The 14,619-nt window shown below is 41.4% G+C and overlaps 1 protein-coding gene and 1 long non-coding RNA gene across 9 annotated transcripts in view; one reads left to right on the top strand and one right to left on the bottom strand.

Moving 5' to 3' along the window:
* Positions 1–14,619, bottom strand: part of LOC108546538 (mucin-5AC) — a 40,748-nt gene that overhangs the window by 15,459 nt on the left and 10,670 nt on the right. For 7 of the 8 annotated variants that reach the window (XM_017898668.1, XM_017898675.1, XM_017898676.1 and 4 more), the window contains 2 exons: positions 3,694–3,799; positions 1,971–2,030 (listed from right to left, as the gene is read on the bottom strand). In XM_017898668.1, coding sequence (XP_017754157.1) covers positions 1,971–2,030; positions 3,694–3,799 — 166 coding nt within the window. The remainder of the gene's footprint in view (positions 1–1,970; positions 2,031–3,693; positions 3,800–14,619) is intronic. The other variant, XM_017898669.1, reaches the window with a different exon arrangement.
* On the top strand, positions 215–1,387 carry LOC108546539 (uncharacterized). The gene is made up of 4 exons (XR_001890140.1): positions 215–288; positions 499–719; positions 810–921; positions 1,011–1,387. It is a non-coding gene; the product is annotated as an uncharacterized LOC108546539 (long non-coding RNA).

Raw genomic sequence — 14,619 nt, 5'->3', positions numbered from 1 at the left:
ACACACGCGAGACATTGTAAGTATATGATTTAATCGAAAGCCTCCCAAACGCTGACGTATCTATGCGCAACTTACAATTAGATGCGTTTCTACTGCACTAAATCGAAGAGAGGATACGGCTGTAAAAGCGCGATGAACATAGCAAAGAAAATAAAAGATGAGACACAACTAAGTAAAAGCTTCTTCTTTCGTTGTTTAATGGATGCAGTAATCGCGGAAACGAAATCTGTCTGTTTCCTTTCTCTTTGCTCCGAGTCGGATAAGCAGATCGATGTTGGGAATATCTTGGTAAGTTTGATCATTGTACTTTGATTTTAAAGGAAAGAAAGGTGTTGTATTTGCGAATAAAAAAGAACGATCTACTTGAAAGTTTTTCCGAACACGCGATATTCGTCAGACGGTAATTGATGAATTCGTAATATCGCGAAATTTGAAATATGCGATACATACTATTACTGTGTTTTATTTTTCTTTGTATATATTTTATCTAATTTTCAGACGAGAATTCTCTGGCGAAAAACGAAGGCCTTGTTATTTTTAGTGTGGATCGCGAAGCTGATAGTTCGTGAGTTCTGGAACAAGTTGTAACAAGTTGTATAGAGTTCAATGCTGCGTATATACAACGATGTACGTAGAGGCGAAACGCTGTGCAAACTTTCGTGCAAGTAAATGCGGAGGCGCATCGTGCAGTATCTAGGCTATATCTACTTGAACCGGAGGTAAGGGCTGTCGGTATAAATTTTCAAGCGGTTCACGATAACGGACAGTCTGCCTTGCAAGCGTCAATGTATAAAACTTTCGAAAATTAGAGAAACGAAGAGGAGCAAAATGTCCACGAACGAACATCCTTTCAAACGAGATCATTCTTTTATGAAACAGACAGAAAGAGACAATAGGTGTACCTTTGTTCGTTTCAATTCGGTAAGATACGTTTCTCGATGAAACACCTTTTTTCCTTACTTGTTTCTTTCATTTTTCTTTTCTCTTTTCTTGCTTTTCGCATTTGGTAGCAGTGCCAGTACCTTTCTGCGTCTCCTCGAGAGAAGTACCTCAATCGGTTACGCTAGCGAGCAAAACCGACCTGAATGTCCTATGTACAAGGTCTAACGAGTGAAAGAAAGAAACATACGCCTAAGGACAATCGATGCAACCTAAACACAGCCTGCACAATGGATGCATTCACACACCGACGTGAAAGATGAGAATGTTCACGCGAGATTCGTCGCAAAATTGGTTCAGGGCAAGCGCAGTGAGGAGATTGGAACGTTTAGACCTGGTTCGCAGTTGTGTTTCAATCGTGTGCACTTTTTTTCCAGACCTTACAAAGCTCGAAGGTCACTTCAAGAGCTCCATAAACTTTCCATATCAAACACAAAAAACAACAGTTTCGCCCTCGGGAGATTAATGTGTACGTAACGCGTGCATTAAAGCAAAATTACTTCTGAACACGAGAACGACTGGTAGTCACACATGTTACTTTTCTACTCTCTATTCACGGTGAGATTTAAACGGAGATGAGACTATCGTTCCGTATACTTCAAAGTTTTCTAACGAACATATTCATTTTGCAGATTCGATTACGAAACAGAAGTGCGAACTAAGCTTCAGGGATCATTGATCAACCGCAAGCAAGCATGCTCTGTTAACCCTTCGACCGTGAAACTCGCGAATGAAACGCGTCGACGAGTATCGACGGTGTCGCGGCAGAGAGTGCAAAAGAAGGTGTCTGGCGACGTTTCCGAAAGCGAAAGTTACTTCGAAAGGGTTAATTACTTCGGATGGTCTCCTCGCGCTTGGGGAAAGAGGATGGTGGTTTAACAGAAAAGAAGGGTAGAATTGAGAAAGAAATGGAACAAGGCTAAAGTGGAATATCCACTGTCGAAAAAAGGTGGTGTTAAAAAAGGGGCTAAAACGAGCGAAATAAACCGTAATAATCTAGATGTTTGCTTAGCTCCGATCGTTCGTCTTACCTTCGTTGTTCTCATCCTCGGTTGACTTGGCCGATTGTAGCTTCGCGCTCGGTTGCTTCGCTGCAATCAAAATTCGCAGCTGGCACCGTATTCGTTATTTTTTTTCTCTTTTTCCCTTTTTCCTTTTACTTTCAGTTTTTCTATTTCTATTACTTTTCGCTGTCTTTTGTTCACCTTTGTTTTCCTTCATTTTGTTCGCTTTCTACTTCTCTCTCGCTAAACTTGCTCTTTTTCGATTATCCGCCTTTCGGCTTCCTAGTCTAGTGACCCGTTTTCGTTTTCGTTTTCTTTTATTTCTATTTAAAAAAAAAAAAAAAAAAAAAATTGGCCCGAAAACCAATTCCACGTTCACGAGAACGTCCGGGCAAGCTCGTTGCCAAATCAAACGTGAATCGTTTGCGAATTTTCGGCCGCTATCGATACCCGATAGCAGCACCGGCTGGCTAATTATTTTCACGGTAGCTCACGAGCCGTGATTGGGTTGATACTCTGCGTGATCAGCGAGCACGTGTCTCGAGACGTTTTGCGATTGTTCACTCGCAGCTCTGAGGGCGTATGGGACGTTCTTTCGAATGAGGAATCAGACGATTAGTCCAAGGTTCGTATTATTACAGAATCTAGGGTATTGTACTTGATTAAGCGTTTTATTATACGTTCACAGAGACATCGGTAACTAAAGAAAGAAAGAAACGAACGAAAAAGATGGAAATAAAGAGTGAAGATTCACAACATCGATACGATTAAACAAAGAGAATATACGTCATGGAGAAATCAGTGGTATAATTGGAACTATAAGACAGACGTAGTGAAACAAAATGTTATACATACTTATGGTACGATTACACGAGTCACGAAGGTGATAGACATGGCGGTGGTGTGAACGGGTGGTGAAACGTGACGACAGAGCGTGTGCGATATTAATGAGACCAGATGTATGATGACTATATAGTAGCACGATCAGAGAAAAAAATAAAATCGCTAAACACCTTTTACAATACTAATAAGGGGAAGAAAAGATCATGAGAAAAAAATGGAAGTCGGTAAGTACGAATTTTAGCATTATTGTTATTAAAGTTATCGTCATCGTTATCATATTCAACATTTATATCAATGCCAAATTACTCGTGTTTTGGCATGCAACTCGTTAACGCGGTTGTGTTGTAAATACTTAAAAAAAAAAAAAAAAATAAAAAAAAGGAAATTCGAAACGTTGAAACGAAAATATATTTTCGCTCATGTATTTCGTTCCTGTAGCGTATTAATCTCGTCTCTAAAAATGTTATTCTGTCCAAGGCTTTCGTGAGACAACTGAGTAATTACAATACTAATATGGTACGTGCTAGTAATTTCTCTGTTTCTTTTTTTTTCTTTTCACGCTCGCGGTTGCTGATATGATTCTAACGAATTTATGGAGACAATTAACCTTTAAACAGCATGGTATGGATGCCTGAGAAAATTTATCTGGTCACCCTTGGGGACGCCCGTTAGTCGTTTTTCTGTAGAAACCTCTTCACGGTTCTTTGCCTCGCAAAATGAGGCTAATATTTCTTCTTTCTTTCCGCTTGTTTATTTGCTCAAACACCATACCGAGTCAACTATGCGACGATATAGCTAAAAGACTAGATCGTACTGATCAAAAGACTGGTTTCGCTAGATCGAAAACAATATGTATATATGTATATATAAATGGAGTGTTTAATAATGAACAGGGTGAAGAACTTACTTGACGTCGGCGGAGGCTGTGGCGCTCGACGGACAACCGTATGCTCCTGGTGCGGTCCAGTGTACTCGTGCCATGTGTACGTGCTCCTATACTCTGAATGGAGCTGCTGCAATACAGAATCGATGCAAGGAGTTAGTATAAAGCGATAGCTGAGATATCGCTGAGTAGATTTTCTGGACCTTCCTTTTAAGCGCCTCGGGCCATCGCGAAAAATGGAAACTTCAACGTCTCCCAACTTACGCTTTCCTGTTCAACCTTCCTGTTCCAATGGAAGTCACTGACTCGAAATTCCATTCAAATATTAACGATGTACGTATTAAATTATTATTCGTCTCCAAACTTACGCTTTCCCTTTCGACCTTTCGGTTCTAATGGATGTCACTGACTCGAAATTCTTTTCACAGATTAACGATCTATATAACTGAATTATTATCGAATTCCAGATCGACCGCTTGAAAAGAAAGTCCAAGGATTCGCACGAATAGATCACCCTGCGATGGAACCTCTGGACGATATCGCAGCAAAGATAGTTCGGTACATACAGTTCGTACATCGATAATGCGATGTGCCGAATATGATGTCTACGATAATCGATATGCACGTTCAACTTTTACGTCAACTCTCACTCGCACCTCGTGAAATCCAACGTAAAATCTGAAACACAGCTAGTTATTCAGATGTAGTGTTACATTTCCTGCGACAAGTAGGAAAGAGGTGTCAATCCTATCTGTGAACGACTCGAACGTTTCACGTGCAATCAATTACAGTGATGACGCCCATTGATTCGCGGAAGTGACCAGAGATGACTCCTTTCTCCCTTTGTTCCCCCATATTTCTTTTTCTCTTCTCGCGCTGTCGCTTTTTTCCTATCTCAAAAAGGAAGAAAAAAAAGGAAAAAAAAGTTTCAATGGACGTCGATCAATTTCCCTCGATGAATGCACGTCGCCTGCATAAAAGAGAAACGTTAACGCGGCTTCGCGAGGGCGTCAATGAAAAAAAGGAAAAGAGAGAAAGAAAAGAAGATGAAAGGAAAAACAGGTCGGACTGATAGCGTCTTACCGGTACGAATTTCCCGATAAACGTTTCAGATTGTTTTCGCGGACATGTGACGAGGAGCAAAAATATGTTCTTCGAGTCGTACAGCAGGAACGAGGCTCGCATTTTATCGCATTAGAGGGCAGGTCGGAAAGCCGTTTCTTTCCACGGGATTTTATAAACCTGACAGATTTGTAGCGGCGTCGCTAATTGCGTTGTCCTGTTTTCTCAGAGTTGATTGATTTAGTTGCTTAACCCAGATACTGTCGGTTCTGTGTCCGGGAACATCGAGGTGACAACGTGGACGCGACGCGTGTACCGGTGAATCGGTCAACTAGTCTAAGTTCTCCAAATATTTTCATTCGTTTCCGTGTCATTGAGTTGGCCGTTTTTCCCCCAGTTAACAGGTAGAAAGAAAAATAACGAAAACAATCAAGGTTATACATGAAACTGGTACGTACGCGAATTGGTGGGCTTCGATGCTGCGGGTAGTAGCTGAATAAACGCAATTAAATTGCACGATGAATTTTTAGAAATAATCGATCGATATTTAGCGGTGGAAGATTCGAAGAGCATGAAATATTTTCAACGCTTTGTATCCCGGCGTTCATTGTACCAATTAAAATATGCTGCAAGGTTTCGATAGATAGACAGACAGGTCGATGCTTGGGGCTTCCATAATCCATTTGCAAAAGCTTTAGGCTCATATGTCTTTCGCGAAGCGAAATAATTATTGCAATTTGGGCCGAGATATTGGCAATTTTGTAGCGATCTATTCTTTATCTATTCCTCTTATCGAATTCTCATTTCTCATTTTCTTATTTCCCCGTTCGATCAAAGATATCGGCTATCCGATCAGCTCTTCTTTCTTTTTCAATTTATCCGCGTTGAACTTCGAAAGAATTTCTTCCGGTGTAAGCGAACGTAAGTGGAGAACCGTAAAGGATAGGTGCGATCAAAAATGGATTGGCTGGGTTAAAAATATAATGTCGATATAGAGCGAGAAAGCAGCACCTACAACTAGTGCCGTGAACTCCTGTATTTACGGCCATCTATCGATCCTTATATGTTCATTTATTAATGCCGATGTGGGGCACTGTTAACCTTTTCATATGTCGCCGCGCCCACGCCGCATCGTGCTAAGCGAACGTTTCGATATTTCGCTTGCCTGCTAATACAGCTAATTCGAATTCCATTATTTCTCGTGTTTCGCCCTACATTACCTTAATCGTTTCTTCCTGACAATGATACAAGCTGGCAAAGAAATTTTTTTCCTTAACACGAAAAAGAGAGAAAGAGAAAGAAAATGGATAGCCACCTCTTCGTTGTCAGTTTGACTTTGCGAAACTAGAGAATTCTTCCAAGTTAACCACATCGATTTAAGCAGGGTACAATCGGAATCGAATTTGTCGGAATTAAATTCGTCGATAGCGTCGATGAAAATTAGACGTAATATCCCGTAATAAGAAAGGGTGGGCAAAATCAAAAGGTCGGCGCAATTGTTCGGATGAAATTAGATAGCGGTAGACGGATGCGGAACACGCAAAGGTCCGCCAAGTAATGTCGTTAAAGGTTCCACTTAACGAGGTGGTCGGTAATTGATAATTACACAGTGACACGAAGAAAACTGCGTTGAAGGATATCGCATGTGCAATTAATGGAGACTACCACGAACGCGCCGCGTAATTAAACGCGAATCACCAGCGAGAAATTATACCACTCTTGCCCACGAATTTGCGAACGCACGCGAAAATGCGAGACGAAGACGACAGAGTCGGGAATTTCGCGATTTCGATAATTGTCTGAAAAGTTGGTCGATTATACGCTCGTTGACTCTTTGTAGAGGGTGAATTCGTCGAGTCGACGAATCGTTGGTCTCCTCGAGGACTCGTCGGGATCACTCTGCGACAACATCGACCAATTAATATCTGTCGAGAATAGACGAATATAAAATTCTCCAACGTGGTGACATCGCGAGTTCATTAACGGACCTGGGTGTGAATGAAACTTTTTTCCCGACAAATCGAACTGTCACTCACGTTCTCGAACTCTCGTCGCGGGGGATGTTCTTCCTTGAATTATCTCGTCGAGACATTTCGTTCTCTCTAATTTAGTTACTACAGGTAAATGAGCAAGGAAGAAATTCAGTGAAAAATGTTGAGAGGCTTCGAGAGACGTTGGATCATAAATCGTAACAGAGATCGACATATTTCGCAAAGTTAAATCGAAAAATAGACACGTTCGAATATTCGCAACTCCAGAGAATTTTGATTCGCAGATCAAGCTAGAAGACACGAAATTTTCCCTCCTGATATTTGTTCTGACGAATTCGTGACATACGCTGCGGATTTTACGGATCAATAAGAATATTGAAACGAGGCTAAACGATTAGCCAAGTTTTTCATTGTCTGTAGTCGTGCACTTCTTCGCGGTGTACATTTCGACCGAATAACTTTTGAACCAGCAATTTAAACTTTTAATTACTTGTTCGTATTCGGCATGAGAACGCAGGGAAACGCTCGAGGAAGACGCTACGTCATTGGCCGAGGAATTAATCAAAATTTTTAGCGCTGTCGCGTAACGTCGTTGCTTTTTTCAGCTCCGTTCGCGTCTGTCGTTCTGCCAGGTAATTTTCCTGCTATCGAAGATTTTTCGCCTCGACGGAAGCCGGGGAGGAATTCGTTTTTCCGACCGGCTGCATGCCGATGAGACGTCGAGATGACATCGTCAGGAGCGATCCTATCTACCTCACAGCCCTCCTTTCCTTTCCACCCCTGGTTACACTTTGGAAGCGATTACCGTGAATCCTATATTCCAACATGGCGAGGACTATCAGCCTTCAATTTTTTCATTAATCAATTTTATTACGTTCCTTGTCAGTTAAGCTCGAAAGCAAAATTCGCGATGGTATTTTATGGATAATACGTAAATACATTTAACATTGAAACTTTCCAGGTTTTTGCGCTTGCAGTTATCGAAGATGTGCAAATGTTGGCATTTATCGAGGTGGAAGTATAAATATGTACCCCTGTTTGTTTTCATGACATTTCAATTATTGTCTTCTACGCGTTTCAGGTCGAGATTTGCAATGCGAAGAGTGAAGAGAATAGGATTAATGAAAGGAATTTATTAGTAAATGTCCAACAACATGGCGCCAGATGAAAATCATTGAATTATACTGAAGGGACTGTTCATGGACCGTTTAAACTACACAGCTAATAAACTGAAGAGACCCAGTTACTACGCGAGTAATATACGGCTGTAAATGCGACATTACCAGAACAGAGTATGTTGGGCGGTTGCTTTTCGTTATTATTATCATCAACAGCACGGTCGTCATCGTCGTGATCGGTGTCAGTGAAGAGAACTCGAGGATTTACGAGCCACTCGTCGCAATATCCGACTGCTCGGAACGTAACCCGTGACACAGAAGGTCCTCGAAGCGATTTAACGCGAAACCGGCGAAACCCTCTTCCGTTCTCCCAACTTTGCTTCCCTCTTTTTGGCCGAATGCATCCTTGCTTTAAGCTTAGAGCCTGCTGGTTTGAAGAAGCGGATCATTCGATGTGAAATTCAGGAAAAACCAGAAAACACGATCACCGAAAAACGTACAGTTTTTAAACTATGTTATTTATATTAATATCCTTGTTACTTTTATTCATACGTTTCCTTAATATTCGCTAGGTAATTTAAAAGTATTTTTCTTTCAAGCGAAAGTATGGAAGAAAACAACCTGCGCTCAATTGCTGTGCAATTTGCCAATCCAGTATTGGGATTGACAATCTCGCGCCTTTTTTTTCATACGAAAATTCCATCAATCGTGGAGAATTCGAATAAATGGACGAGACACCGTACGAAGAGAGTACAACGAATCGAGACGGGAGAAATCAAGGTGCCAGTGAAATTGCAACGAGTCATTTAAAATTCAGATAAATCCTATTAGTTGAAGACGAAGACGCGGAGAGCTTCACAGGACAATCAAGACATCGCGCGCAGGCAGAAGAAGAATCACGGAAGCGTGTTGATGGCAAAGAGGAAATAATGATGCGAAATCGTGTCAGAAAGAATAATTAAAACTGTAGAGAAGACGACCCCGATTGTGAATGAAAAGACGAACTAGTTGGACACTGGGAAACATCCATGTTGCACCTGAATAGTAACTCTGTGGACGATTATTAATGTAAGTGGAAAGATCAGCAAACAGAGCCGTCAGATACAGATCAAAGGGACGGAGGCAGTGCTTCTTAAAAGTTGAAAAGACAAACATTTTGGAGGAGTTACGAGGCGCGAGATTGAGTTTCGTCCTTGTGTAACTTCCACATAATTCCTGCAGTAGAAAGAAGAAGTCGGAGAGGAACAAAATGTTTCGGTCAGGAGGACTACCTGTCGTCGAAAAGTGGAAGCGTATGAAGATTATGGTGACTTAAAACTTTTTGACTGCGTATTGTACCGCATTGGCGAGATATTTTAGAAAGTAATGTTCCATATAGTTTGTTAGGGAAAAGAAGTTGAGAGAATAGTGAGTCTCTTGTAACTGTGGATGTTCGAAACAATGTATAGAAAAGAAAATAGAGTACTAGGAAATGTAATAAGCTCCACGACATGGCAGAATCCGAAATTGAAGCATCCGATAGCAATTTTGATTGATGTACCAATGTATATAGTATCGATCGTGAGTAGAATATACTATCTCTTTGTAGGAGCTGAACCGAATTTAAAATATACTTGGTGTTATCGTGACTGTTACATGCAACTATTTCGTATCGATCTTGAAAATTTTATATATATTAGAGACCGATGGAAAATTTGAAATAAAAATAAATTCTAGTTCTTCCTGGGACGTTCAATGGATTAAAAACATGATCTGCAAACTCTGGGTACAAGGAACAAAAGGAACAATCAAGATTTCCTTGTGTTGTTCACAGAGTTGGAAGAAGACAATAAAATTTCCAATAGAAGCGAACAGTTAACAAAAAATTAAAATAAAAATGGACCTCGGTCAGGAATCTTTATACAGTCGACTCCAAAAAAAAAAAAAAAGAAGGAATAATGAAACACCGGTACAGATTAAACTCATATGCTCTATATTTTGAGTAAATATAGGAAGACCAGAAAGATCTATCATGTTGCATTGAAGTGTATTTTTTAGATAGTAAAAATGCAAGAAATTTTGTATTTATCGTATAGGGTTGTTGGAGTAATGAAAGAGAAACAATAAAAGGAATCGTATATGCCAGAAATCCTATCATACATTCGATTTAGCTGGCATGGGAGACAAAACGTTACGCAATCTACCGCATCTCCCCTACCAAGCAAAGGAAGAAGGAAAGGAAACGAATGGCGCCTTCCAGACTTCTCCGGGGAGACGGAATGCCTGCAAGGCAGAACGATCGGTTCCGCACCGGTTGCCAAGCAGAAGAAACGAAAAACGACGAAAAAGAAGGGGAGAAACGGAAAGGAGAGAAATTGCAGCGCAGTGACGTAACAGAGGCACGACCCGTTGACTTGGCCGGCTGTAACACTACATGCGGCTTATCAACATGATTGCGCGTTGTAAACGACGCTTAGGGGCATATGGCCGAGTAGTAGAAGTCAACGTACTACTACTCACCGACCGGCTATACCGAGAATATCGATAAAGGAGGAACGGTGGCGCAGTGCCGGTGTTCTCCTACTACTCCGTCCTCCTCGTGCCAGCTGCATGCAGACGGCGAAATACTGCGTGTCAAAATCGAATTCAACGGGACAGCTTGCATTCTTCCATGCTGTTCGTGCGTCCTCATATTCATCGTCTTCGTTTGCATCATGCTCGATTCTGTGTCGTGTACTTTGATGAAAACGAACGAATTTTATTCGAAAAGTTGGGGAACGAATGTTGAAAGGATTTTTTAAGATGAATGACACGGTGGCGCGTACTTTGTTTCAGGAGGAACTCGAAGTTCACGAGTTCGGAGATTGAAAATGGATGAATTTGTACCAAGAAGTTTGAGGATGAATCTTTAAAGGATGTTTGGAGATTCGATGATTAATTTGGTACGAGTAGCATGCAAGGGTGAATTTCGTAAGTTTCCTCTTTTAATAGTCTTAAATGATTATTTCTTGGCAAGTTAATAAATATCGCAACACTGTTCTTTGGGGTTAATTCTGACTACGAAAATAATGAATCGTGCACACGCGAGGCCTAGTTCTACATGCGATTTTTAGAAGTTGAAACGCCTACAGCCAAGTAACCTGATTTCTATCACCTGATACCTATTCAAATACTTCCCTTGATGATCGCGGTTTCTTCAAGGTTTATGAGTAACGCAACGTGAATCTTAAGCCGATTTTAAAAATACATTTCCCCAAAATATTCCACCGAAAGATTCCACTAATTTTGAAATTATTCTTTACAGGGAGCAATTACGCGACGCCCAAAGACTGATTATTTCAACGTCAACATTTGTTTCCAAACGGTAAGCAAAAGCAAGAAAGTATTCTCCCTCTATGTTTCGCCATGTTCCCCTAACGCGAACCAAGCTTATTATCCCATTTACCGTGACTAGCGAAAGGGTCGTTTCACGAACCCTTCGTCTAATTTAGCCAACGTTGCGCATTGCAGCCGTGGTTGGCCGAGCAAGTAGTAAAAGTCAACGTACGTCGGACAGAAGAATGGTGCACGTGATAGTGCATATCGACGAACGAAGAGTGGCGCAGTGCCGGTGTTCTCCTACCACTTTTCATGACGCCCGGCCATGCGAATTGTGTTAGACGATCGTACTGAAGGTGACGGGGCGAAACATCGGTCGAACTCGATGCTATGCCGCATTTTGAATACTCCGTTTCTTATCTTCACGATCGACCTTAAAATGTCCGGTCACCGCGGCAATTCACTGTAGATACGATTTGACAAATCGACGATAGATTTCCACACGACTGAGAGGAGACGAATGCACCGTGCAATTATATATAATACACGAGGTTTGAACAGTTTTACGGAGAATCGATCGGCATTATGGAAAGTTTTGAAACGTATTTCGCTGCAGGGATAAATTATTTCCACGTTTCATGATATAGATTCACGGTATTGACCGCACTTACATTCGAAACGCAGCCACGACGATTTACACGCGCAGTCAATTTTTATTTCGCATACCAGAGGTACAAGTCTAGACTCGAAATTGACTATAAAAATAATAACGAGATCAGAGATATTAATCATGGTTTTATCGACCACCTTAGCTCTGTCCCAGTTTGCTAATTCGACTTTCGTGGAAATAACGTGGCGGCGTTTTATTAGTCGACAAGGTGACCGGCGAGCGTATTCGTCGAAAAATCGATATGCCGCATCTTTTTGTCATCGTGTCAGCGAGTCGGTGAACAAATGGACTTTCTTCTCGGCGAGATGGAAGAAACAGGAAACAAACGACGTTACTGGGAAGCATTCCAGCCGTCGTAGTTCCCCGCATGTCGCGATTTGACATTAAACTAATTTCGTCGTGTAATCGGCTAGCAGTGCATGGAAACACAGTCGATGCTCCAGTTCCAAGTAGACAGAGAAACAGGAAGAGAGAAGGAAAGAGAAAGGGAAATAGAAAGAGAGAGAGAGAGAGAGAGAGAGAGAGAGAGAGACGGCGGAGGGAGAGAGATGTTTATCAGTGATAGAAAGAAGTTCTTTTTATCGAAAGGGACTATGGACGCCGGAAAAACAATCGGATGACAATAATAGGTAAACGTTACTATTCCTTTCTGCTGTACCAGCTTATAGCCTTTTCTTTGTGATTAATTCCCGGATAAAGTTGCTCTATGATGAAGCATTAAACAGTCATCTACTTGTTCATGCGACCGATTACGATCTAACGAGATGTGTAATTACAGAATATACCGCTTGACCACGGACCATTAATTTTGCCCCTCTTTGTCTCTTTTTATTTGTTTTCTTTTTTCTTTTTCCGTCCTTCTTTCTCTACATGGCTGGTAGAAGAGAGATTCGCGAGCTGGATGTCGCTTGTTAAAAATTAACATTCGTCAGAGAGCAATCTAGATTTTCTACTGACACAGCTAATCAGGTTAACTATTTCATTTTGCTATTCGTAAAGTTACTCGAGAAAGTTTCGTAAATGTGATCCATTGTTCAATTTGAATTCGAGGTAGGTTTCGATTAGATAGTATTGGCTCTACGAACGGAGCGAATTTTCTTGTCGAAAATTTGACACGATTAACAGAAATAATTTTGAAATTTCAGGCATGGTCTCATCGCGAGCAAGCAAGGAAAGGAATCGAACAAGAACCGATAGCGAGAACACACCAATTCTCTAGTTTCGTGATTTACGAGCCATGGCTGAAGAAAACCGCACTGCGAACAGCCGATCCCCTTTCTACCCTCTCGCCCTCGCACCCGAATTAATCCAGGAAGCGTGAAAGTCGAGCATCGGGTTCCACCAGTGTGTCATTTTTATTGTCCGTGGAGAACAATAAAAGGAATTCGGAAAGAGGTAGAGCGAGAAGTAACAGGGTATCGGACTATGCCCATTTCTCGAGATTTTGAATATCCAACGAACCATGCCATAACGTGCTTCGTGTATGGATCATGCTCGAGCATGGAAGATGTCTGAACGAACACTTTCCAAACGAATTGATTTCGAATGCATTCCTGGCGAATCGGTGCCACTGTGAATAATCGAATGATATCGAAAATTCTAGGAATGATAGAAATTATCAATTCGATAAGCAAGATAGATTTGCAAAATAATTTCCGTCCAAACGCATCACCGTCGATCAATGTCCAACTTCGTATTGTCCGTCTCTAACAATATGCACGCGGATGATTGGTTCCTTTAACCGATAATCCGTAATGCGTATTACTTATCGAACGTCCACTCCTGATTTTCAAGCAGCCGATAATTTCAGCAGTTGCCGATTCGCAGAAAAATCGGCTATCTTTATCATACGAAAATTTGTCAAATTCCCGTACAGAGAAAGGAACGTTTCAGGAGGCTGGCGAGAAAGTTCCATGCTCGAATAAGTCGACCTTTTCTTCGGCTGGAAAATCGAACCAGCAGCACAGCTACCTTCGATTCCCAGGCTCTGTTGCATGTATTTGTGTGGCTGCGTGCACTTCGTGAACTTCCACGGAAGAATTGTTCGAAAGTCCTCGAGTTTCTTGTACGCGAGGCATAGGGGTTGTCTCGTGGAACTCGAATTATCGTTGAAGCAATTTGAGATACGACGAAATGTTAGAAGGCAAAATACCGTGCACGATCGCAAATGGGAATTGCAACTTTAATCCTTTATTTTAATGGAAGATTTCAGTCGAAAACCGTGAAGGAAAAATTGACAAGTTTGGAACCGTGTACTGCTTCGACGAGGTTGGTGACGATCAGTTAATAACTACGAGGTTATTGAGGAAGATAGCGTGTATCGCGTTGCGGAAACACGTGTTGTCTCGAGCGTAGACGGATAAAAGGAGTTCGGCTTTCGAAGGAACGATCGATAAAGCTATAAAGCGGTTTCCACGAACGCGAGTGAAACAAAAGTTACACGTATAAAACGCAATAGGCTGGTTCGATGAAAGTGCAGCTGCTGGGCATTGAGATTTGCCCACGAAAGAAAGAACGTGTAGAATTAACCTTGGATAGCTAGAGCTATTCGATACAAGATAGCGCAAATCGATGATTCGAAACGTTTATCATCGCTCTTATCGACATCTCGTAGTCGTGGTTATTGTATTAACAGTGCAATTCTTTTATCGCGAATGATCTTTGGACATTTTTACGTTGAAAGCTGATCCGACTGGTAGAGGAGAATAAACTATGGAAGTTTAGGCTGTCTCGATTAGAAAGACAATAGATTGTCGAGTTCGAGTGCTAGTCAAACTTTCCCCTCTCATCCAATAAAGCCGCGGATCCCCTC

The sequence above is a fragment of the Eufriesea mexicana genome, unplaced genomic scaffold, assembly GCF_001483705.2.
Source record: "Eufriesea mexicana isolate 0111107269 unplaced genomic scaffold, ASM148370v2 scaffold654, whole genome shotgun sequence".
Classification (NCBI taxonomy): Eukaryota; Metazoa; Arthropoda; class Insecta; order Hymenoptera; family Apidae; genus Eufriesea; species Eufriesea mexicana.
This window is presented reverse-complemented; position numbering and strand designations above follow the sequence as displayed.